The 26,543-nt window shown below is 37.0% G+C and overlaps 1 protein-coding gene and 1 pseudogene across 1 annotated transcript; both read left to right on the forward strand.

Annotated features, from left to right (window-relative positions):
- The first annotated feature begins 1,988 nt into the window (after window positions 1–1,988).
- LOC140503171 (olfactory receptor 56B1-like) lies at window positions 1,989–5,285 on the forward strand. The gene is made up of 2 exons (XM_072606979.1): window positions 1,989–2,015; window positions 4,320–5,285. Exons 1-2 carry the CDS (start codon window positions 1,989–1,991, stop codon window positions 5,283–5,285), a joined length of 993 nt encoding a protein of 330 aa, XP_072463080.1.
- A 15,067-nt stretch (window positions 5,286–20,352) lies between these two features.
- Window positions 20,353–21,315, forward strand: LOC140504823 (olfactory receptor 56B1-like; annotated as a pseudogene).
- Window positions 21,316–26,543: the final 5,228 nt, after the last annotated feature.

The following is a 26,543-nucleotide window of genomic DNA, read 5'->3' on the forward strand; positions in this document are numbered from 1 at the left end:
TTGAGCAGTTACCCCCATCCTTTCCTCACCTATTTGAAGTTCTTTCTGTTGGTCATAAATCACATATTTTCCCCATGTCCCTGTAGCCATTGAAAAACAGAGCTTCTCACATACTAAAGGTCCATATCTAGAAGAATCTGTTCCAGGACTTTACAGTGATTCCTACACTGCTGATTGCTGAAGCTCTCATAACTCTGTCAAAACCCAAGGTGAGTACAAGATCATCTACTAGATGATGTGATGGATAGAACACTGGACTTCGAGGTAGGAAGATGGAACTTGAATCTTGCCTCAGACACTTGCTAACTATATGACCATAAGTAAGTCACTTAACCACTCTCTACCTGATCATTTGTATTGAGCAGTGCAACAAGTCTTAGAGTAGGAAAGGGTGGTAAATATCCAGGTTCCCTTGAGGGCTTCCACCCTAAATTGGTTCATCTAAAGTGATTAGAAAATGTCCTAGGGAAGAAACTCTCAGATAATATATGAGCCCATAGGAGCTAGAAATAGTACCTTGAAAAAAAAGAAATTCTGTGAAAACATCATTTATTAATAAAAAGGAAATAGGACTATAGTAAGAGGCACAATCTCATCATGTCATGTTAAATGCAGCCACATAAGAATTTGTGTGATCCTGGTTCCAACAATGAGAAGCTTCAATTTTCAACAGGTAAATTGAGTAAATGTTTAAGTAACTGCCTTCTTGAAACAGGAATTTCAGAAATGAGAGATACCCCATGCAAATGCAGAGGCAAGAGATGGAATGCCATGGATAGAGAATAGTGAGCTAATTTCATGAGATCATTTTGTGAGGGATAAGAGAATCTTACAAAATGACTCAATATATAGGTGAGAGATATATTTTCAGGGCTATACCTGGTGTGGTGTCCAATTCATCACCTGTAGTAATGAAATTTAGAGGTCTTATCTGTTTCTGGATGACAGTTAATACCTCACCCCCGAAGCAATTGCAAAACATCATGTTCTGTCCTTTAGAAATACAAGAATAATAGAGTTGGAAAGGATATTTTATGTTCTTTTAGTTCAACCCCTATCCATAGTATAAACCTTCTCACCAAAATTCTTGACAAGTGGACATTCTGACTCTGTTTTAAGACCTTTAGTAATGAGGAACTCTCCCCCAATCCTTGCCCATGGAAGTCCTTTCTAACAGCTCACATTGTTAGGGAAAGTTTTCTTGTGTTAAGTCAAACTCTCTCCTTGGATTTCCAGTTGTTTTTCCAGTTATGCTCTCTGTGAATTAGTCTATTACTTCTTACATATAAAAACCATTCAATTAACTTAAAATCATTGTCATGTTCTTTCCTCCACCCTCAATATTTATAACTTCAGACTAAAGAACCTTTGCAAGCATAATATAGGTTAGTCCTCTCACTAAACATAGATGGCTTACCCTGTATATGGTTCTTATCTCTTTCAAAATTAATTTCCCAGAATTGGATATAATATTTAATGGCAGCAGCATTATCATGTATTCCTCTAAAGCAGGGATTCTTGACCTGGGATCCATGACCTCTGAAAGACTCCATGGATAGATTTCAGGAGATTTGTAAACTTGTCTGGGAAAAAAATACAATTTTATTTCTACTAACTTCTAATTAAAAATTAGTATTACCTTAGTTTATTAAAAAACACATACACATTATTCCGAGTAAGTATCCATAGGTTTTACCATATTGCCACAGAACCCCTAATATAGAGACTGTGCTTATCTCAATGTAGCCTAAGGTCACATTTTTTTTTAGCCTAGTTGACACATATTAAATTTCTAGCCTGTTTTACATACTTTTCACATGAATTGTTGTCTTAGTGGTAAAGGAAGAGCAATGAAGAACAAACAAAAGAAACACTGAGCCTTAATTAATAGAAAATATCAAAGAATTTTATCAGTTATGAACTAATCATTTGTGGTATTAATGGAAGTTTTCAAAAAAGTTTTGAATGAGAACTGACAGGGTCACTTAATGGAATATCCTATTCCTGAAAAACTGGTGAGCCTTTGTATTCCTAAGTAGAAAACAAACTAAAGGGAAAAAAAAAACCTATCAGATCCAGGGCATAGCTTCCATTTTTCTGAATAAAGCAGAGACCACATTCTCACTTTAGGTAGTACTGACCTTAGATCATGTTCAAAGATAGACTGTAAAGGACCAGGTATTCAGTTACTGGAGAGCTTCATGGAATGATTTTGCCCATTTTGAGGTTTAAACTGACATTTTGGTGAAAGATCGTACAGGGTTTCACTCAGGCCAACCAATCTTGGGGATGATTAGCAGGACTTTGATAAGAGGTGATATTCAGGTTTCAGTTGATCAGGCAGCACAACTCTTTTCTAGACTGGAGCTCAGCTTCTCATTAGGGTCAGTCCTCAAGCATCACCAAAGATTTCCCTGAGGTAGTAGTAGATTTATTCCAGGGAAATCTACAAGTGTCTACAGAGCCTCAGGATTTGCAAGAAATTACAAGGGAATCATCTAGATCAGCTACATAGTTGACATGATTGATAAAACAGTGGTGCTGGCTCCAGGAAGGATAGAACTTGAATCCTGCCTCAGAAACTAATTAGCTTTGTGACTGTGAATAAATCACTTAACCTTTCTCTGACTAAATTTCTTCATTATGGGAATGATACTTACCTCCAGGAATATACACGTAAATGTTTAAAAATTGATATCTCCTTTAAAAAACTGTACATAAAAGCATTTTAAAGGTTAATTTTTATTAATACTTTCCAAAGTTTAGACAGTAATTAAAATCAATACTGGTGTAGTTTAGCTGCCATAGGATGCAATGTTTCATCATTGATTAGTCATTCTGCAATATTAAAAATAAAATAATTACAGATTGGGTACCAAGTAGTACAATTCACTGCTCTAGGCACCTGTGAGTTAATAGACTATATCTACACTCATGAATTTGGTAGCTAGAGTTGCTGAGTAATAAAAGAGACTCAGGTAGATACTCTTCTCTTAATACCCACTTCACCTAAGGCAGAGAAATGAGAATACGTTAGTCTTAGAGGTCAGATCTTATTACTATGATATGAAAGGCAAAACAATTGAACTGTGGAGAAAGAAGGTAACCATTCTTTCCAGAAGCCTTAAGCAGTGGACCAACCTTTCTCCAACTTATAGAGAAGGCATTCTTTTGACAGCCAATTGTAGACATCCTGGGCTCTCTACAATGAGCAGTTAAGCAGGAAGAGAACAGGGTTTATGGTTGAAGTTTGAAGAATGTCTCATTTTGTTGTTGCTGCAGCCATGGTTGTTTTTGAAAAAAAAAAAATGATCCAAGAGAGAAAAATATGGCTATAGACTTTTTGTATCAGTTTGCTCATTCAGCGTTGTGCCACATTTCCTTTTGTTCTTTGTGCTTTTATCAAAGTGTCATGGTCAAGGTTATACTCTGATTTTTCTGAGGTCCAGAGCACAGAGGATTCAACAAGGTTTGATGGTTATGATTATGTTCCATGAGATCAGTAAAAAACAACATCCTTCACATCTCTGTGTGGTGTTCCCTCTTGCCGTGGGTTTAACTATAACAGTTGTCTAATGTGCTGTAATCACTGGTCACAGGAAACTGAGAGTATCTCCTTTGTAAATTTCTATAGGATATGGAAACTTTCTTGGCAATTTTCTGTGTACAATACAAAACATTCTGGCTTTTGATATACCTTATGAAAGGGAAAAGATCAATAATCAATACCTTGAGTGTTTTTGCTCTGAAATGCCTTCCTAATCATTTATCAGCTATAATCATTTTATTAAGATAAGAAGTAACTGTGATTTATATTAAGGATATAGGCCTGGGGAAAAAAAACCTGTGTAACCACAGCTAAGATGTAGTCCCAGGTGAATTTTTATATTAAGTTAGTTCTTAGAAGTATGACTAAATCATTATAAAGTATATTTTAAGTGGGTAATCATAATAATCATCTTTGTATTAAAATGTACCAAGCTGCCCTAGGTTCATGATGTAATCAGCTACCCTGACCTATTGTGTAAAAGATGGTTGGGAGTGTGATAAAATGAGTAATGCAAAAAGGCAAATTAAAAAAGTATAGGTATGATAATTGAGTCATATCTAGCCATGTTACTCCAAACATGAATCATAAATACATGTAAATCCTATATCTTGGGGTCTCAGACTGCACTGCGCACACCGTAAGCCCTATCTTTGATTCTCTTAATAAAGGTTGGTTTCTTTGCCCAGAAGGGCTTCAGTTTTTTATTTATACCTGTTTAATAGTGGGTCACTAAAAAAGGAAAATTTGGGATTTCTTTTTTTCCTTTTAGGTAAAAATATCTCCATTTATGAAAGTTTCCAACAGTTCTAACTTCCAGGTTGCTGAGTTCATCCTTAAGGGGCTTCCAGGCATCTATAGCTGGCAGCATTGGCTCTCTGCACCCCTGGCATTACTCTACCTCTCATCTCTTGGTGCCAACCTCCTCATCCTACTTACAATCCAACAGGAGCCCAGCCTGCACCAGCCCATGTATCAGTTCCTGGGGATCCTTTCTGTTGTAGACATGGGCCTGGCCACCACCATTGTGCCCAAGATATTGGCCATCTTCTGGTTTGATGCCAAGGCCATCAGCCTCCCTGAGTGTTTTTCTCAGATCTTTGCCATACACTACTTTCTAGCCATGGAGTCAGGAATCTTCCTCTGCATGGCTCTTGACAGATATGTGGCCATTTGCCATCCCCTCCACTATCCCACCATTGTCACAGACTCTTCTGTCTTCAAAGCTACATTATTCATGGTGCTCAGAAATGGACTGGGTTTTATGCCAGTGCCTGTGCTGGCTGCTCAGAGAGATTACTGTTCCTCAAATGAGATTGAACACTGCCTGTGCTCCAACTTGGGGGTCACCAGCCTGGCTTGTGATGACAGGAGAGTGAATAAAATTTGTCAACTGGTCATTGCCTGGATACTACTGGGTGGTGACCTGTGCTTAATAATCCTTTCCTATGCCCTGATTATCAAGTCTGTACTGAGAATGAACTCCACAAAAGCTGCAACCAAAGCCTTAAGCACCTGCAGCTCCCACCTCATCCTCATCCTCTTCTTCTATACATCCATTGTTGTGTTATCTGTCACCCAGCTGGCCGGAAGAAAGTTTCCTCTGATACCTGTGCTATTCAATGTGTTGCACAATGTCATTCCCCCAGCCCTCAACCCCATCGTGTATGCACTCAGGTCGAAGGAACTTAGGCTGGGCTCCCTAAAACTGCTCAGGGTAGACAAAGAATACAGATAAACCTCTGGGCATGGCCCTCACAATGGCCTCTCAATCCATGCATATATTCTGTGTCCTTTACAAACTGACTAGAATGAAGGCATGGACTCCTTCTAAGTTATTATGTAGTGAGTGGCTGAGATAATAGAATCTACACCATCTTGATATTACTACATTAATCTGTTTTCTAGACATTGGCCTCTTTACAAAAAGCTCTTTATTGTAGGTGGCTCTTTAATGCCTCTAAGTTGAAGTAATAGTAAATAGAGACTAGAACAAAAATAGAAAAGAAAAAGAAAAAAATGGAAGAAAAATAGAAAAACAGAAAAAAATAGATATCTCCTTGTCATTTCAGGACCCTATTGATAGCATAGTGGACTATATATAGAAGCTGATTCTAGGAACTTGGCATCATATTTATTTAGATGTGCTTTCATGTAGTAGTCAGTGCAGCCTGACACAAAGATGCTAAAAAAGACTTTGCAATGATAATAAAAATAATAATGAACACATTTCATTCCCTTTCTACCCCCACCCTCTTAGTATTGCTTGGGCTTCATTTGCTGGATAGGAAAAAAGAGAGTGAGGAAAGTGATGTGTCAACTAAAGAGACATACTGTGGAATTTCAAGAAAAAGAGGAGGAAATAGGAAAAAGGAAGAGAAGACTCTTCTTCCAGGGACCTACCTTTGAGGTGAATTGTTTTTATGCATATAGAGTAAGCTAGCTGTAGAGAAAACCTTTCTGTCAGTGACAGAATATCTTACAGAATCTCCTATCAATGGTCACAGGAAATAATGTCTCAGCTGGGTAGTGTAGTGGGATAGAAGTGTTCCAAATACCTGTTTACATACTACAAGCATAAGCCAAGTCCAAGAACCAAAGCTCCTCAGTTCTTCATCTAATGAATGGTCTTCCTAGATTTCACATTTTTTTTAAAATCATGTAGGAATGGTGCTGTATTGCCTTCATACTTTTGCCCACTCGCAAGAAAATAAGTAGCAGTACTAAAGCTGAAAGAACTAACAAAGTCTTTCATAAAATTCATGGTTTCTTTTTTAGTATGCCATATACTAGTTGAAGAAAGTTTTCATCTAGAGCAGAGAAATTATCTAGGGTCCATAGATGCATTCTGGGGATAAATTTCAGGAGATAAGTGAATTTAGATCAGGAAAAAAAATGAATTTGTCACTAACATATAACTGAATTTTAGAATCTTTTTCAATTATCAATTTAAGAAATTATTCTGAGAATGAGTACATCTTGTGTGTGTGTGTGTGTGTGTGTGTGTGTGTGTTCGTCTTTTGTTGCCAAAGAAGACCATGTCATCAGAGAAATGATGACATGACTTGCACTTGACTTTGTTTTGAGTGAGGGAGGGCTGTGCGGGTCACAACCTCATTTCTCCTCCAGAGTCATCTGAATCCAGTGACCAGATATTCATCAGGATGACTAGAGATGACCCAGGATGAGGCAATTGGGGTTAAGTGACTTGCCCAAGGTCACATAGCTAGTGAGTGTCAAGTGTCTGAGGTGAGATTTGAACTCAGGTCCTCCTGACTCCTCCACCGGTGCTCTATTCCATGCACAGCTTAGCTGCCTCATAGAATTGGTCAAGTGGAAAAGGAGATACAAAAATCCAAAAAGGGTGCAATTGGTTAAATGAAAAAGAAAGTACTAAAACTAATTGAGGAGAACTCCATCTTAAAAGTGAGAATTGGGCAATTGGAAGCTAATGATTCTATCAGACATCAAGAATCAATCAAACAAATTCAAAATAATGAAAAAATGGAAGAAGATGTAAAATATCTCTGGGGAAAAACATCTGACCTGGAAAATAGACCCAAGAAAGATAATATCAGAATCACTGGACTACCTGAAAGTCATAATCAAAAAGAGAAATTGGACAGCATCTTTCAAGAATTTATCAAGGAAAATTGCCCTGATATCCTGGAACCAGAAGGCAAAGTAGACATTGAAAAAATATCTTGATTACCTCAGGAAAGAGAATGCAAAATAAAAACTCAAAGGAACATTACAGCTAAATTTTAGAACTATTAGGTCAAGGAAAAATAATACAACATGTGGCCAGAAAGAAACAATTCAAATATCAGGGAGTGACAATCAGGATTACACAGGACTGGAAGTCATGAAACATGACATTCAGAAGGCAAAGGAGTTAAGACTACAACCAAGAATCACTAACCTGGCAAAATTAAGCATAATACATCAAGGTAAAGGGGAATGGTCATTTAAAGGATTTCAAGCTTTTGTAAGGAGAAGACCAGAACTAAATCAAAAATTTGACCTCCAATGTTAAGACCCAAGAGAAGCACAAACAGGGAAAAAGGGAAAAGAAAACACTAGGGATTCAATAGAATTAAACTATTTACATCCCTACATGGGAAGATGATACTTACAATTCTTAAATATTGCAACACGAATAGTACAGTTAGAAGGAATACAGACAGACAGAGGATACAGGTATAAAAATAATTTGAGGAAATGACATAAAAAAAGTTAAGGAATGAGAAAGAAGAGTATAATGGATGCAAAAGAAAGGGAGAGGTAGAATGGGGTAAAGTATTTCATATGAAGAGATGCAAAAGACCTTTTACAATAGAGGGAAAGATGGGTAGGTGGGTGATGAGAATCACTTGAACTTACCCTCATCAGTATTTCCTCAAAGATAAAATCATATACACAATCAGGTGAATATAGAAATCTATCTTACCTGACAGGATACCGTAGGATAGAGGGAAATACACAGGTAGTCATCATAACTAATATGAATGGGAAGAACTCTCCCAGAAAATAGAAATGGATAGCAGAGTGGTTCTGAAATCAGAATCCTACAATATGATGTTTACCAAAACCACACTTGAAACAGAGAGAAACACACAGAGTAAAGGTAAGGGGCTGGAGTAGAATATGTTATTTCAGCAAAAGTAAAAGAAGCAGTGGTAGCAATCCTGATGTTAGACAAGTAAAAGCAAAAATAGATCTTCTTAGTAGAGATAAAGAAGGAAACTGTATCTTGGTAAAAGTTACAATAGACAATGAAGCAATATGAATACTAAACATAAATGCACAAAGTAGGATAGCATCTAGATTCCTAAAGAAAAAGTTAAGTGAGATGCAGGAAGAAATAGACAGTAAAACAATACTTGTGGAGGACCTCAACCACTCCTTCTCAGAACTCAATAAATTCCACCACAAAATAAATAAGAAAGAAACTAAGGAGGTAAATATAATATTAGAAAAGTTAGATATGCCAGACCTTTATCATGATTTAAACATAAAGGGTGACACCATAAGCAGATTAGAAGACCAAGAAATAGTCTCCCTGTGAGATGGGGAGGGGAAGAATTCATGACCACACGAGATAGAGAGTATCACAAAATAAAAAGGAGGTAATTTTGATTATTTTAAATTTAAAAAGTTATGTACAAACAAAACCAATGTAACCAAGATTAGAAGGAAAGTAGAAAGATGGGAAACAATCTTTACAATGTGTCTCTGATAAAGGCTTCATTTCTCAAATAGAGAACTGAGTCAAATTTACAAGAATACAAACCATTCCCTAATTGATAAATGGTCAAAGGATATGAACACGCAATTTTTAGATGAAAGCTATCTATAGGAATATGAAGAAGTGCTCTAAATCACTCTTGATTAGAGAAGCACAAATTAAAACAACCCTGTGGTACCACATCACATCTATCAGATTGGCTAATATGACAGGAAAGGAAAATGATAAATACTGGAGAAGATCCAATTCTGGAGAGCAATTTGGGACCACTCCCCATTGTGGCAACCAAATTGTGCATACCCTTTGATCCAGCAATGCCACTACTAGACCCGTATCCCAAAGAGACTACAGAAAAGGGGAGAGACCTATGTGTATAAAAATATTTATAGCAGTTCTTTTTGTGGTGGCAAAATACTGGAAACTGAGGGAAAGTCCATCAATTGGGGAATAGCTGAAGAAGCTGTGATATATGAATGTAATGGAATACCATTGCACAGTAGGAAATGATGAATAGACAGATTTCAGAAAAACCTGGAAAGACCATTACAAAATAATGCAAAATGAAATGAACAGAACCAGGAAAACAATGAATGACTCAGTTCTTCTCAACATCAACACAATGAGGTGAGAAAAGTACAAAGGACTCATGAAGGAAAATGCTAACCATATCCAAATAAAGAACTGACAGACTCTGAATACAGATTGTAGTATATTTTTTTCACTTCTTTGTTCTTTCCCATTTTTTTTTTTAAATCTGTTTCTTCTTTCACATCTGTGATTGATTTGGAAAACTTTTTACATGATAACACATGTATAAACTATCAAACTGCCTACCATTTTCAGGACAGGAGAGGGAGATAAAACTTGGAACCCAAATCTTGTAAAAATAGATGCTAAAAATTTTCTTGACATGTAATAGGAGAAAAAATATTATTAAAAAATGCAGTTATCATGTAAATTTATTTTTTCTTCCCTCTCCCACCACGATCCTAGAGATGGCTACCATTACACAAAAAATAGTATATATAAATATATATATATATATATATATACATATAAATATAATTATAATATCTATATAAAATCTATATTACACTTTGATAATATTTAATATAAATTTTAGACTTTAATAAGGGTCAAAGTTTGACTTAAGAAGAGCCTGGACCTAATAGTTTCCTTTGTTTAGAGGATGCCTTTTGATGGGCAGATGGGACTTCCTTATCAGACCCTTCATCCTAGTGTTAAGAGAAAAACACAAATACCTTGGAGTGTGTCTTCAGCTTTTGTCAAACTCTGTTAAGATAAACAAATTCAAAGGCCTGTTTAGGACAGGATGTGTGCAATCTGAGTACTGGGACTTTTCCTTATCTTGAATCACAAAGGCATGCTAAGGAAGGAAGATGCCCATAGCCTGGGGTCATAAAACCCAATTGACGCCACTTTGTTTACAATGTGTTTACAGTGTGAGAAATCCTTTCTCATGGCAAAATGTACTTAAGACAGTCAGTTTCTGTACTAAGTAAGCCAGTTCTGATTCTGGCTCCATAGCGCTATGTAACTGTTATCTTTATGGGGAATTAATTAATTAATTAAATCATAAAATGTATGCATTTAGCCTGTTGCCTTTTCTCTAACCAAATTTTCAGGTCAACAACTTATTCCATACATAATTCTATTTATCATTTATTTCTTTGGGTACAGTTAGTGTCTTCATATTCCCTTTGTGGCTGATTTGGATATTTACAATAGTCAAAACAGCTTAGTACGTCAAAGTGAATCTTAATATTGATATTACTGTATACAATGATCTCTTGGTTCTACTTATTTCACTCTTCATTATTTTGTCTCTTTCCATATTTTCCTAGGATCATTGAGCTCATCGTTTCTTACAGCACAGTAGCAATCCATCAAAATCATATACCAAAACTTGTTCAGTCATTCCCCAATTGATGGATATCTCAGCAATTCCCAGTTCTTTGCCACCACAAAGGTTCTTTTCCTTTTCCCCTGATCATCCTTGGAAAAGACTTTGTAGTGATATTGCTGGGTCAAAGGGTTTAGAGCCTTTCTTAATTTCTAGATCTTCTTTAGTTGGAATGCAAACTAAGTCAGTTAAGAGCAAGAGCTAAGGGAATTCAAATACATACTCCCCCACTTTTCAGTTACATATTCTTGACTTTATTATGTATATTGACGTGCAAGAAAAAACCCTACATCTTGTTGTTTCCTGACTAGTACAATACCTCTATTTTTTCCCTTCAAGTTAGGATCTCAATGCCTACAATGTTAATATGCATGAAATTTGTTTATTTTGTTGAAGGGACAGGAGAATTAAATATATTTCTGGTTTTATGTTTTTCTTGGGACCTACTTTTAATTACACAAAATTAAAGTGACCTGAAATAGTTGCTTTCAATTGAATCTAGAAGTTTTTCCAGTAGATTTTTGAGAAACAAGGTAAGTGGCTTTTCCCAAAATTCATTTGCTTTTGAATTCAATACACCTTCCCCTGGAGACCTACTTGAATAGCAGAGTAGTCTCTAGGAGAAATTAAAGACAGATCCTGAAGAGACAATAAATTTGAAATGTAAATTTAAAGATTTCTTTCTAAAAGAATAATTCAGGACATAAAATTTTAGAATTTTAAGATTTAGTGCTGGAAAAGACCTTTTCATTTTACAGATGAGAAACTCTGAGGCTCAAGGAAATTTAGAAACTGCCCAAAGTCATACGTTAAGTTATAGAACACCTCAGAATTCAAGCTCAATTCCTCTGCTTCATATTCATTTGTCTTCTTAGTGTGTATTTGATGAAATACTTCAGAATAGATTAGGGATTTAAAAAACTAAATTCAAATTTGGGAGATGACAGATGTTTCCTTAAAAATCTAATCCAAATACCTAAATATTTCTTAAAACTTGAAGTCAGTATAATTTGCATGTAAAGGAAAGGATGTACTGATAGGTTTCAAATAGTGAGTCTTATACAGTAATGTGGTATTGGAGGAGTAGGGAAGGGGAAATCAAGTCAATTTATTAAACATCTACTTGAGGAAGCTAAATAGTACAATGAATAGACAGGACAAGAACAGGGATGGAGAAATTGTGACCTTTTAGGTCTTTAAGTGCAACTTTTTGACTGAATTCAAATTTTACAGAACAATCTGTGGGAGACATGCTTACTTGAAACAAAGAACAATACTTGTGAAATCAGGAAAGATTTTCATTAATTTTTACATTCATTCACCCTGAATGTACAGGTAGTTCCTAATGAACTGCTACATTTGTTCAGACCAATGCAGGCCTTTTTATGTTATTCACAATTCAAATTTCCTACTTTGCTCTCCATTGGCAGGATGCAGTGTCCTGAACATCTCACTTCATGTTAGTTCCCCATCAAAGAGCTTGTTAAGCATGTGTACAAGCTTCTGACCTTTTACCTGATCAGAAACCTGGTTTGGTTAGGTCACAACTCTGATTAGAACCAGTCACCTCTGTCACTCAAAACTGGGAGCAGTTTTAATCTTGTGGAAACAGAATTCCTTCTTTTGTTTTCCACAAATTCTTTTATTTTCATTAATACATTTTTGTTTGTCTTTTGTCTTTTTATTTTGTTTTTAAAATGAACATACTTAAAATACCAAAGAATAAAATAAGTTTCAATGAAATAATGCTCCCAGATTGACCAGAGCAATTAGAACATTAGTAAATCATAAGGGCTAAATTGGCTGCAGCTACTCTCATGATTTAGCTCTAACTTCTCCTGCCTGATTGACACCACTACCACACCAAGCTGGTTGGCAAGAGTTTATGAAGGTCAACATAACAAAGTCATTAAAAGGCTACCTAACTTTAAAATTAACAAATAGTTTTCACTTTTTGGTATTATTAAGCACATAGTAGTTAGATTTTTACAAAATAATGAACATGTTTAAGTATGTCTAATTGAAGTTTCTTGAATGTGATCTTATTTAATTATAGCTAAATGAATTCAATGGTCCAACATGAAAAGGTTCTCTACCCTTAGATTAGAAATCAAAAAGAAATGACTTCAAAACTAGCCTCTGACACTGTGTGGGATAAAAAGACCCTTACTAAAAATATTAAATAAATGAAGAGGCTTCTCAATAAGAACAGAAAGAAAAGGATTTATTACAATTCTTGAGAAAGGAACATCCTTCCACCAGGTCAGGGAAACCTGATGGAAGGAGGCAACTTACAGAAATTGAAGCACAGTTTTTATACCCTAACACAGAGAATCTCACCTCCCCACTATCTCACCTCTCCATTGGCTGGGAGGCGGGCTCACAATCTAAGCGCAAAAAACTAGATAAACCCTGGGGAATCTTCACCTATCCCACCACAATTACTTCATTTAATACCTAACTTAACTGCTGATGTGGCTTTAGAAAAGACAGGAGGGGGAGAAGCAGGAGCTGGTAGCATTGATGTGGCAACAGTACAACAAACAAAGGGGAGATTTGAGTAACTTCCAAGTTTCCGCTAAAGCCCACAGCATGTTCACAAAGAAAGCTGGTAGCTGGTAAGTGTGTGTGTGGGGGGGGAACCAAATGACCATCCACAAGCCCTGGATACCTGAAACTCAAGTATCCAAGGAGATAGGCCTTATAGAAGAGAAATTTTATTTAGAAAATCCAATATTCCCCATATTTTTATTATGAAAAGTCTTCACAATCTCCTCATCTCACTCAACACTTACTTTGTCACCCTGGACAAGTCTTTTTTAACACTTATCTACCTTAGTCTCCATAGCTATAGAATGGGGCACTTATCTTGCAGGGTTGTTGTGAAGAGGAAATGAGATAATGCTCATAAAACACTTAGCACAGTGCCTGACACATAGTAGGCACTATAGAAAGCTTATTTCTTCCCCTTTTCCACTACTCTGTGCCAGTTACTATGCTAATCCCTGTGGAAATCAAGAAGGTAAAAACAACCCCTTTTTTGAAGGAACTCAGAGTCTAATGGAGAAAACATGTGAGCAACTACTTGTATATCAGATATGTACAGTATAGAATGGAGATAATATCAGAGGGAAGGTTGCTGTCCTTTGTTTTTGAAGAGGATCAAAATGACATCACTATGCTAGAGTCAAATATCAGTGTGCCTGACTGTAGCTGATCAGACCATTATGAGCCTGGAATGTTCTACCATAGGTAAGACACAAGTAATCCTTGTGAACATTTGGGGTAGATTCTCTAATTATGCATATCTTATGTTTCTTTTGAGCTATTTCAATTCTTCTCTGCTCATAGAGCACATCATTTTCTCTGATGTGTGCATGCCATGCTGAGCAGACCTGTGCCACACCATTCCATGTCACACAATCAATTTCAAAGCTCTTAAGAGAGAAACCTTGAGAGTATCCTTTTATTGCATCTTCTGACTACCATGTGAATGTTTGCCCTGTGTGAGTTCTCCATATAATAATCTTTTTGGCAAGTATATGGTTTACATTTTAACAATGTGGCCAGCCCATTAGAGTTGCGTTCTCTGAAGCAGAATTTGAATGCTTGGTAGTTTAGATCCAGAAAGTACCTCAGTATCAGACACTTTATCTTGGCAGGTGATATTCAGACTCTTCCCAAAACAATCCAAATGGAAGTGATTCCATTTCTTGGCATGGTGATGGAACACCTTCCACGTTTTACAGGCACACAATGAAGTCAGTACAACGACTCTGTAGACCTTCAGTTTGGTAGTGACTCTAAAACTTCTTCTTTCTCATACTTCTCTTTGGAGCCTACCAAACACTGAGCTACCTCTAATAATGCATGCATCAATCTCATTATCAATGTAAAGTAAATGAACTTATCCACAGCACTTAACATTTCTCCATTTGCTATAACCAATGTTTGTATGTATGGATGGTGTAGTGATGACTGATGGAGCACCAGTGTTTTCTTGGGGTTAATGTCAAAATTTGGTTGCCCAGAGAAGTTCATCAATACTGCATGTCAATTTCATGATGGCTTGCTTGCCTGAGTTCTAGATCATGGACAATGCTCTTGTGCTTTCCTGGTCATTAAAGAGTCAAACAAAGATGTGTGGTTGCTCCCATGCTTTTTAGCATGATGTTTCCCAAGTTGTCAAATGCTTTCAATAAGGATGAACACGATAACAAAGTCAGCTACTGCACTCATGGTAAATTCTTCAGCTTGATAAAGCTACAAGCCAAGACTAAAGTGAAAGGAGTGTTGGTGCATGATTTTCTGTTTGCAGATGATTGTGCATTCAATTCAGCCTCTGATGCAGAGAAGCAGCTAAGTATGCATGGATTCTCTGCTGCTTGTGTTAATTTTGAGAAGGAAACCATTAGTATTATGGAAGGTAGGGAAAGGTTGCTTTCAAAAGGTAAGACTTCAGTTGGAACTTAAGGAAGCCACAGATTGAAGATAAGTAGGTCAGTATATTGCAGGTATGGGAGACAGTCAGTGAAAATTCACTGAGCATAGAAATAGAGTGTTTTTTAAAAGGAACAATTTCCTTCTCTGTAAAATGGAGATAATAGTACCTACAGAATTAGTGGGAGGACCAAATGAGTTAACAAATGGAAAGTATCTGGCCAACCTTAAAATTCTATATAAATACTATCTATTATTATTACCAGCAAATAGATCAATGTCACAAGATCATAGAGAACAGTGAAAGGAATATATCATATAATCAGAAAGGTGAGAAGAGACTAATTTATGAAAGACTTTCAAAGTCAAAGACAAGATTTTATATTTGATCCTGGAAATAATACAGAGCAACTGGAATTAACTAATAGTAGATTGACAAAGCCAGATCTTTTCTTTGGAAAGATTACTTTGATAGCCAAGTGGTAGATGGGCTGGTTTAGGAGAGATCAAAGTAGAGATTTCAACCAACAGGCTATCACAATAATCTTGGCGTTAGTAAATAAGGTCCTGTAACAAATTGGTAGCAGTGTCAGGAGAGAGAAGGGGGGCACCAAGCTGTTGCAAACATAAAATCAATAACCCCTGGCCATAGATTGGATGGGAACAGGGGGGTGGCAGTTAAATTGAAGCTTCTAGGATAATATTTAGGTTTCAATCCTGGAGGATTGGAAGTATGTTTCTACCTATTATAATAATAAAGAAGTTTGAAGAAGAGAATAGTTCTATGTGTTGGGGGATGAGAGAGATAATGAGTTCAAATTTGAACATATTCAGCTAGGGTGTCTGTGGGAAACCCAGTTGGAGATGTCCAGGAGGCAACTGGAGATGCAAGATCAATGGTCAGAAAAGATGGTAGGGCTGTATAAATACATGTCAAAACATTCTACAAAATGGTTTCATGTGGGCTTGAGAGGAATAGAAAGAATCCACTTTACACTAGGAAGCTGTGTGTTCAAGGAAATTTGTCATATACTTCCTATAAATAGTGAATAATCCTCACGAATTTAAGCATGACTCAAGAAAAATTACATTGGCACACATTTCAATAGCACTCACATTTCATAGATCAAAGAATTCTGTGCTGCATAATCAAACTTTGTAATTAATGCCAGTGGAACCATTGCCCTTGATTTAGTCTGCCTCCTAGGATTACCTCCCTTTACATCTGAAAGAGCAGTATATCCCTGAGGGAGGCAGTAACCCTTTTAGTCCTTCTTCCCAATACTCAGGTGACTCATATGATCCCCATCTCTCCCTTAGCCCCTTTAATTGCTTTATATGGTCTATAAAATCCCATTTCTTAACTATGAGTCTGCAGTTGCTCTTAACTCTAGATTAACTCTGGATTTAACTCAGCTCCTTGACCTGACTCCTGTAGTGCTGATTACCATAGCCTCCCACATCTCTGTCAGTGGTCATGGTGAGCAGAACAGTCCAGGTCTTCACAGATTCTTCTGGTGGTTACCAAAGACCTAGGCTCTTGCTGCCGCTGCTGCTGCTGGTGAAGCTCATAGTCCTCTTATCTGAAATTGACCATGAAATGTGCCAAAGAAGGGAGAGAATCAGCTGCTACAAAGACTGGAACCATGGCAAGGAGGTGAAATGGAACTAGCATCTAGATCAAAGAATTCTCTGTGGGTCAAACATCAGTCACTTAATCCCCTAACAGAAAAAAATGAAATGATCACAAAGCATTCCATAAGACTGAGGATTACTTTAACTAGATAAGAAAAGGGCAGCATTTTGATTCTCTTTCCTAGAATACAAATCTTCCAGATTAGGAAGGAAAAGTCCTAGAGATGTCAGAACCATTTGTTTGATTCAGTGTAGTGTCCATGCCTGAAGCGTTGTGCATTTATAGAAATGTAGAATCTTAGAGTTATTTTTAATTAATTATTTGATTGTTGCAAGGATTTATTATCTTTCTCTCCCACTGTACCCCAATAGAACAATAAAAATATAATATATATACATAATATAAAAGGAAAAACTAATCTCCTGAAGAGATTATAAAAATGGGAAAAGGACCCCATGGGTACAAAAACATTTATAGCAGCCAAGAATTTGGACCAAGAATTGGAAATTTTTGTGGTGGCCAAGAATTGGGAATTGAGAGGATGCTCCCCATTGAGGAGAATGGCTGAACAAGTTGTGGTATATGAATGTAATGAAATACTATATATACTATATACTTGTACTATAAGAAATGATGAACAGATGGATTTCAGAAAATTCTAGAAAGATTTATATGATGTGATGCTGAGTGAAGTGAGCAGAACCAGGAGAACATTGTTCATGGAAACAGCTACAATGTGCAATGACTGATTTGTGTAGACTTAGTCCTTCTCAGCAAGGCAAAGGTGTAAAAAACAATGCCTAAGGACTCATGATGAAAAATACCATCCTCATGCAGAGAAAGAATTGTGGGGTCAGAATACAGAGTGAAGCAGAGTATTTTCTTTTTTGTTTTATTTTGTTTTGTTTTCTTTCACATGGTTTCTCCCATTCATTATAATTCTTCTATGCAACATGACTAATGTGAAAAAATGTGTTTAATAGGAATGTATGTTTTGAGCCCATATCAGATTGCTTTCCATCTTGGGGAGGGAGGGAAAAGGGAGGGGAAGAAAATAAATAAATTGGAAAAATATTTACATAAGACCCTCATAACAAATAGGTATAATCTATCAATTGCAAAGATTCAAATTGGTCCGTTCAAATTTACATGAATCATTCTTGATTTGAATTCCATTGTTTCTCTTCCAATAGATTTGTAGGATGGTTTTTCTTCAGTCCTCTGGACACATGGTTTATTACTGCATCGACAAGAGTTCTAAAGTCTTTAAAAATTATTTTTCTCTATGATGTCACCATTTGTCCTACTCACTTCAGTCTGCATCAGTTTACAAAGGTCTTTTCAATTATCTCTGAAGTTTTCTATTTTATCATTTCTAATACAGGAATTCTGTTTCATCATACACATACACCATAATTTTTAACTATTCACCATTAGGAGAGTACCCCTTCAGTTTCCAGTTTGAGGCTACAATGAAAAAAATATACAAATAAAAATGAAAAAAATTTGTACATTTGATCCTTTTCATGTTTTGTTGACTTCTATACCCCACTGCCTGACCTAAAATCCTATACCCAGAATGGGACTTGGAACTCCAGATGAGTAAAACCTTGGTTATAGAGAGCAAGATTTCACTTCTAGTATGCTTTGATTATTGAAAGCTAAGATTACATTTTTTCTCCCTAGCTTTCATGCAATGTGACTCACTTACTGAACTTGAAATCCACGTCTTCACAAGTAAAACCTTATCTTCACATTTAATGACTTCTGTTACACATTGACTATAAAACTGAGTAGCCATAACAAAGGATCTTCACTAATTTAATTCAATTCAATGAACAACTGCATTGAGTTTCTACCATATCTTAGATGATTTTATGTTTGTGGAACATAATCAACATAATAGCTGGCTTAAAATATTATATACTGTTTTATATATGTAATCTCTTTTGTGCTCTGTTCCCCTGAGAGGTAGGTGCTATTATTATCATCTCCATTTTTACGGATAAGGAAACTGAGGCTAAGAGAGTTTAAGTGACTTGACTAGCTTCAGTCAACTAGTATCTGAGGAAGCACTTCAACACAGTCTTTCTGACTCTAAATCCACTGCTCTAATGCAGTATACCACCTAGCTCCATGATATGTAACTAAGATAATAAAACATGACCCCATTTATATTATTAAGGAGCTTATACTCCAGTTGTTTGAGGAAGGAGTAGGGCAACAAGTACACAGAAAAGTTTCACGTAGGGATAGGGATAATGGTAGCCAAGGAAAAATATAAACTAAGTGATCTAGGAAAATTTGAAGACATAAGAGAATGTGATTTTGCTTGAATGGATGTGAATGAATTTTTATTATTAAAACAAAATTTTCTTAATGGCATGAACAAAGATAGCTTGAAAGACTTTATGAACCTGTCTTTGTAGCAGGGCACCATATAATTAGAAAGCTGAAGGCTTTAAGTTATAGAATGTTATCCTGGGCCTTCTGATCTAATACTAAGGTGCACCAATGAAAGGGAAAATGTCCACTGAGAATGGGAACACTGACAAAAACCTGGGGCAGTGGTAGGGACAGAAGTGGGTGGGGTGTTTTCACTTGACACATGTTTTCATAGAATCATATTCAAAAGCAGGATGGACAATTTCAGGTTCAGGTCAGCTTGAATGCCTAAGATAACAATATTGTTCAATGTGAATCAGAAAGTAGGTATGGGTGAGTGGGTATATATACCACTTTTATGGAAGATAGCTAAAAGCAAAAGTCAAAGTGGAATAAAAGGAAAGAGAGGAAAAGTAAAACTAATCCTTACATGATATCTGTTCTTCCTGTTATAGGTAAGGTAGGTGAGCTAAAGAGATGAGAAAGCAGCAACTATTCCTTTCCACTCCCTAAGGAGTACACCAGTCCTAGTTCAAGGCTATGACAAATGTAATTCAAAGACTGATCCAGAAAGACATCTGCAACCATAGCTTCTATTTTTAAAACAAGTCCAGTGCACTAATTCTTTAGTTAATTTTCATGAAATAGGAAGTGACAGTAACCAAAGATAAACATCTTCATACCAGAATAGTGGAGCATTCAGGGTCACATGTTCTGTGGTAATGTTTCCTTGAATATTAGTGGGTATATTTTCTTTACTTGGATATGGCCCCAGGGAAGTGTTGCAGACTAGGTTTTGCTTTAAGGTCCCTATAGTCTTGAGAAGAACAAATGTGGAAGGAATGATCATGATCAATAGCAGTACTTATAGATCAGTTTTACCCATAAAAACAGCCTTTCACCAATAATTCCCTCTTCTATTGGTCATTTTTATGTGAACAACCTCAAAATTTGGGAAACTAACAGACCCTGAATCCTCACAGTCTATATCTCAGAATTTTGCTTTTTTCTTAGACCTTCAAGGCCTTAAGGGGCAAAGTTTCTCTTGCTAGAATTCTGTGTGTACATTTAAAAATAATATACCACATAAGAACAGGCACCAAATAAAACCTACTGAATGGCAGAGAACATGTTGTACAATATTGATTCTGGGAAACTTTTCTTTACAGAGAATGATGACTCTAGCTACAGGACTCATCAATGGATCCCACTTCCAGGTGAAAGAATTCATCCTTATGGGATTCCCTGGAATCCATAGTTGGCAACACTGGCTATCTGCACCCTTGGCATTACTCTACCTCTCCTCCATCAGTGCCAATATGCTAATCTTTATCACCATCTAGAAGGAACCCAAATTGCACCAGCCTATGTATAGATTCCTAAGCATTCTGTCTGTTGTGGACATGGGCCTGGCCACCACCATCATGCCCAAGATATTGGCCATCTTTTGGTTTGATGCCAAGGCCATCAGCCTCCCTGAGTGCTTTGCTCAGATCTATGCCATACACTGCTTTGTAGGCATAGAGTCAGGCATTTTCCTCTGCATGGCTTTTGACAGATATGTAGCTATTTGCCATCCACTCCACTACCACACCATTGTCACAGACTCTTTTGTCTTCAAAATCACAATTTTCATGGTTCTGAGAAACAGACTGGCTGTTATTCCGGTGCCTGTGCTGGCAGCTCAGAGAGATTACTGTTCCTCAAATGAGACTGAACATTGTTTGTGCTCCAACTTGGGTGTCACCAGCCTATACTGTGATGATAGGAGACCCAACAGCATTTGCCAGATGATCCTGGCATGGCTGTTAGTGGGGGGTAACCTAAGCCTGATTGTCCTTTCCTATACATTTATCCTTCTCCTTGTGCTAAAGCTGAACTCAGCAGAAGCTGCATCCAAAGCCCTTAGCACCTGTAGCTCCCACCTCATCCTCATCTTATTCTTCTATACTGTCATTGTTGTAATCTTCGTCACCCATCTGGCAGGGAGAAAATATCCCCTGATTCCTGTGTTCTTTAATGTGCTGCACAATATCATCGCCCCAGCCCTCAATCTTATTGTGTACGCATTTAGAACTCAAGACCTCAGACTGGGCTTCCAGAAGGTATTTCTGCCAGGTAAAAAGAGCAGATGAGCTGAAAGCAACAAGGCTGTCTGGTATCAAATTTCCAGCATATACAATGACCACTTCCTGTATATAAGTAGAAGCCCAGGCGAATTCTTCCTTTTACTGTGTGAGCAATAGTTTTAATATTCCACATGTGTTTGCTATATCTTCAGAGTGTTTCCTAGCTTTTATGATTCATTTTACCCTTATATCTAAAGATACTAGGGGAACTTGGGCCTGGCTCTGCTTGGAAGTCACATTTCCTGTCTTCTTAGACATAAAATAAAATTCTTTTTTTCTAAATCAAAAACAAAATCTCATGAGATATTCAATGCCCCTAAGAATTTTATCACAGATCATGATTTATTAGAACCACCTAGGAATGCCTTAGATGAATGCATTATATACTTGGGTTATAATGAAGAGTGTAAGCTGGAGGACTTTGTACACAAGTGAAATCTATACATCTATTTATGGGCAGGTAGGTAGTAGAGTGGATGGAATGCAGAGTCTGGAGTCAAAAAAATTGGTTTTCTTCATTTAAATCTGGCCTCAGACACTTCCTAGCTGTGAGAGTCTGGGCAAATCACTTAACCCTGTTGGCTGCAGTTTACTCATCTGGAAAATGAGCAGGAGAACAAAATGGCAAAACCCTCTAGTATCTTTGCCAAAGTGACCAAACAACAACAAATATTTATTTTTGAATCCATGTAACTTCCACCCTTTTAACATTTGACAAGGATTGTTCAATAAAGACTGTAAAGGGTTATGCATATCCTAGGAGGACTTGCTTTGCTTTAACACTGATGACATCTCCAGGTTTATTGAAACCCAGTTGGACTGGGATAAAGACACAAGACAATATTCATCCCCAGGTGTTGACCAGTGAACTCTAAATCCCTTTTTATTTTATCGCACTTTTCTATTTTTTAGTGGGAGAAAAATAGAAGTGGATACTCCATATTTATGAATTTACATATTTATAAATGTTCTATTATACTAAAAATTATGTACATTATAAAAATTATGCAAAATAAAAAGTTTAAAGGATGAGATAAAAGTAGAATATTTGATCCTAAACCCCTGGAGCTTTGTAAGAAGAGTGGCATGGTCATTCACATCTATGACTTGTGTGTAAAGAGAATGGATTATAGAAGTTAGACACCTGAGCCAGGGAAATCACTCAGGAGGCTCTTATTATAGTATAAGCAAGTCATGAGGTCCTGAAGCAGGGTGTCAAGAGTCTGTGTAAAAATAGAAAATTGGAGAACTATAAAGATGTTTTTAGAGATAGAAAGAACACATTTAGCAACAAACTAGATAGGTAGAGTGATAGTGTGCTAGGAGTTGAGAATGTCACAAAAGATGTCAGTATAGATGACTGGAAAGTTTTGGCAGTGCCTTGGACAGTAATGTGAAAGTTCTAAAGAACAGTAGAGATTTTTGGGGAAAGATGAAGTAATAAGATTAGGAAATATATTGCCAATCCCTCATGCCTGCTTATCCTCTGTTACTCACTCTTACACACACAAAAAATTCAAAATTGCAATACTGTTTGTGGGCATGAGAGAAGAAGGTGAGAGAAAGAGAGAGACAGAGACAGAGACAGAAAGGAGAGAGAAGCCAGAAAAGAACTTTGTTTTACAATCACATACAGAGCATAGAATGTGAAAGGTTTTTCTCAAAATTAAAATTATGAGAAATAATCATATATGTAAGAGAAACAAGAAAAAATGAGGAAGAGAAAATTAACATAAAGAGAAGTTGGTCAATAATATTAAAAATACACCAAAGAAGAAAACAGCTTGAGGACTAAAAATTGTCTCAAAGCAGGACCTTCACCCTCTACATTCTGAGTCCTCTTTCATGCTCACTGTACATATCTAAGACATTTTAATGCCTCATTCTAGATTTCAATCCTGTGTTAGCATGTGAACATGCCCAATGACACAATTTATCAAATGGATGGTCCTTCAACCTACTGAGCTGATCTCTTTCCCAGCTTACTGTGACCTGAAAGGATTTCTAATTCACATGCAACTTAACTAGACTCTGTACACGAGAGCAAACAAAAATAATAACACTGACTTTGAAACCCTCATCAAAATGAAATCTGATGATCCTAATGGGGTCTGAAATCTCATCCATTTGATGAAAGAATACACTGATTACGTCCTGAAAGAGACCCAAACAAAGAATGTCCTAGGAATATTGTGTCCAAATTTCAGAGTTCCCAGATCAAGGAGAAAATACTGCAAGCAGCTAGAAAGAAACAATTTGAGTATTGTGGAAATATAATCAGGATAACTCAGGATCTGGCAGCTTCAACACTGAAGGATCCAAGGGCTTGGAATGGGATATTCCAGAGGTCAAAGGAACTGGGATTAAAAACAAGAATCACTTACCCAGCAAATCAGAGTATAATACTTCAAGGGTATAAATGGTCATTCAATGATAAAGAGGACTTTCAATCATTGATATTGAGGAAAAGACCAGATCTGTATAGAAAATTTGACTTTACAATAGAAGAATCAAGAGAAGCATGAAAAGGTAAACAGAAAAGAAAAATCATAAAAGACTCTCTAAAGCTGAAATGTTTACATTACCACATGGAAAAAAATTATAACTCTTGAATCTTTTCTCAGTATTTGAGTAGATGGAGAGATTGTACATACACACATACACATATGCAGACAGAGAGGATAGGGTGAGTTGAATCAGAAGAGATGATATCTACACACACACACACACACACACACACACAAAATAAATGAATAAAATAAAATAAAATAAAATAAAAATTAAGGGGTGAGAAAGGGAGGAGAAAGGGAGAAATGGAACAGGGCAGGCTATAACTCATAAAAGAGATAAGAAAAATCTTTTTCATGGAGGAGAAAAGGGAGAAGGGGAGAGGGGAAAAATGAAACTACTCTCTCCACATGTGGCTGGAGGAGGGAATAACATGCTCACTAAATTTGATATGAAAATTTATATCACACCACAGGAAAGTAGGGGAGGAGGTGACTAGTGGGATGAGGGGAATGATAGAAGGGAGGGCAAATGGGAGAAGGGAGTTGTTGGGATTGGAAGCTCAATTCCGTGTGGACAGTCTCAGGTGGGTAAATCTTAGAGCTCTCACGAGACCCTCCCAGGAAACGACAGGGAATCGAGGTGAACCGAGCTATCTCAAGTAATTCCGCCTCTTCCCGTGAGAAACGTGATGGGGGAGAGATCTCCCCGCCCTCGAGATGGTGCCCGGATCTGGGCACACCTAGTTACCTAACAGCACGGTATTGAGATGCAAACTATGCGGCTGAAGGTTAAGTAGGATTGAGGAAGCCTGAAAGCTCTCTTAGCACGTGAGGAGCCAAGAGGACAGTAGGCTCTGCTTTTCTTCCTTCCTCTCTCCCCTCCCCCTCTCTCCCCGCTTGTACTTCTACTTCCAATCCCTTAAGATCCTAGCCTCCTTAGGAAATCTCCCCCTCTTCCTCCTAAGGAAGATCCCCCTGCACTTGTAACTAGACCCTGAAATAAAGCTCAACCCTTGTTCGACTCTGGAACATCCTTTCTCTCATATGAGCATCCGGTTTTGGCCAACCGAAGACCTCGGAGGTGAGGTAAGAAGACTCGGGTAGCCCACACAGGCCTCTAGGCCTGGCAGGGAGTCACTAGAAATATACACATTCAAGAAGGAACAAGGTCAATTGTGGGGGGAAAATAAGGGAGGATAGAGTAGGACAGAGGGCAATATAATTAGTATTACACAACATGATTATTATGGAAGTCTTTTGCAAAACGACACATATTTAGTCTGTATTGAATTGCTTGCTTTCTCAGTAGGGTAGGAGAGGGAGGGGGGAGGGAGAGAAGTTGGAATTTAAAGTATTAGCAACGAATGATAAGAATTTTTATTGCATGTAATAGGGAAATAAGAAATACAGCAAATGGGGTATAGAAATTTATCTTGCCCTACAAGAAAAGAGAGAAGATGGGCATAAGGGAAGGGTGGGGTGTGATAGAAGGGAGGGTACAATGAGGGAAGAAGCAATCAGAATGCAAGGTATTAGGAAGCAGGTGGAGGGGAGTGATAGGGAGAAAAACTGGACATGTTACAAAGTGAGGTAAAAGCAATTAATATTAAAACAATTGACTGAATTAATTACTGAGAATAAATCAATGACATCTTTAGTTGGGGAAAAGAATTTTAGTCTAAATTTCCTCGAGGAAGGTAACTTCGGGTAAAATTTGGCACCGATGGAAAAGTTAAGGTTTTAATGGTAAATTTCATTATATGATTGCTATCTAATCAGGACCTAGAACATGTATAGAAAGGCAGGTAAGCCACTTAAGACTGGCCTCAAAAGATGTTCCTTAGTCAAAGTGAAATTATAATCGTATTTGAAACCTGGTTATTGGAACTTGCCATTTTTAGATACTATGGGACTATTAACTGACTGTTCTTCTGAGTCTAACTCCAGATATGGATAGAAAGAAAAGTAGTCTGAGCCTCCAATCCAAGATGCCAGTAAGCCCATGAGATGCTGGTATGAACTGCAAAAGGTGATCTCATGAGAAGGGTGGGAGAGTGGCTGTTCAGCCTGGGCTGAGGTAGGATTCTCCTGACTTAATTTCCCCACTGACACTTGGCAGAATTTTAGAGTGACTGAATGCAATCCTGCCTGGAATTGACATGAAGTTGGGGAGATATTGTATCCCTGCAATGTCCTTACTATTGGTGGCAATTTCCTGTAGTCAAAAGGTTTGTAAGCTTAATACCAGATCTATTCAATTATAGATTATAGGTAGGGGAACATCCAAGGTTGTCTAAAATTAAGCTATTAGGCATAGGACTTTAGACCAACAACACTAAGTTAGGGTCCTTTAATTCTTAGCAATACTGTGGAGACAATTAGGTCAAGGGCTTGTGAATTTAGCAACATAAACATTATTTGTGTCTTAGTTGGTTAATGTTTAAAAAAAAAAATTTTGTGGTCCATATTGTAAATGCTTTAAATAGAAGTATCACCTGACCAAAAGTTTGAATTGTTTTATGTGTTATAAATTGTGTTAAAATGAAAATAAAGTTTACAGATGTAAAAAAAATAAAGAAGTTTTATTGACACTTTTGTTTTTTAATCATTTAAATATTCCAGGACATGTCACTTCTCTCCCATCCCACAGGGTCATCTATTCCAACAAAGAGTATTTGTTGAAGAAAAAGGGAAGAAAAATAGTTAAAAAACAAATCCAGAGAT

The sequence above is a fragment of the Notamacropus eugenii genome, chromosome 5 (assembly GCF_028372415.1).
Source record: "Notamacropus eugenii isolate mMacEug1 chromosome 5, mMacEug1.pri_v2, whole genome shotgun sequence".
NCBI lineage: Eukaryota > Metazoa > Chordata > Mammalia > Diprotodontia > Macropodidae > Notamacropus > Notamacropus eugenii.

Coding starts and splice junctions, on each gene's coding strand:
- LOC140503171 (XM_072606979.1), top strand. CDS start 1,989: ATGGAATATCCTATTCCTGAAAAACTG. Junction 2,016..4,319: donor ATCCTATTCCTGAAAAACTG/GTGAGCCTTTGT, acceptor TTTTCCTTTTAG/GTAAAAATATCTCCATTTAT.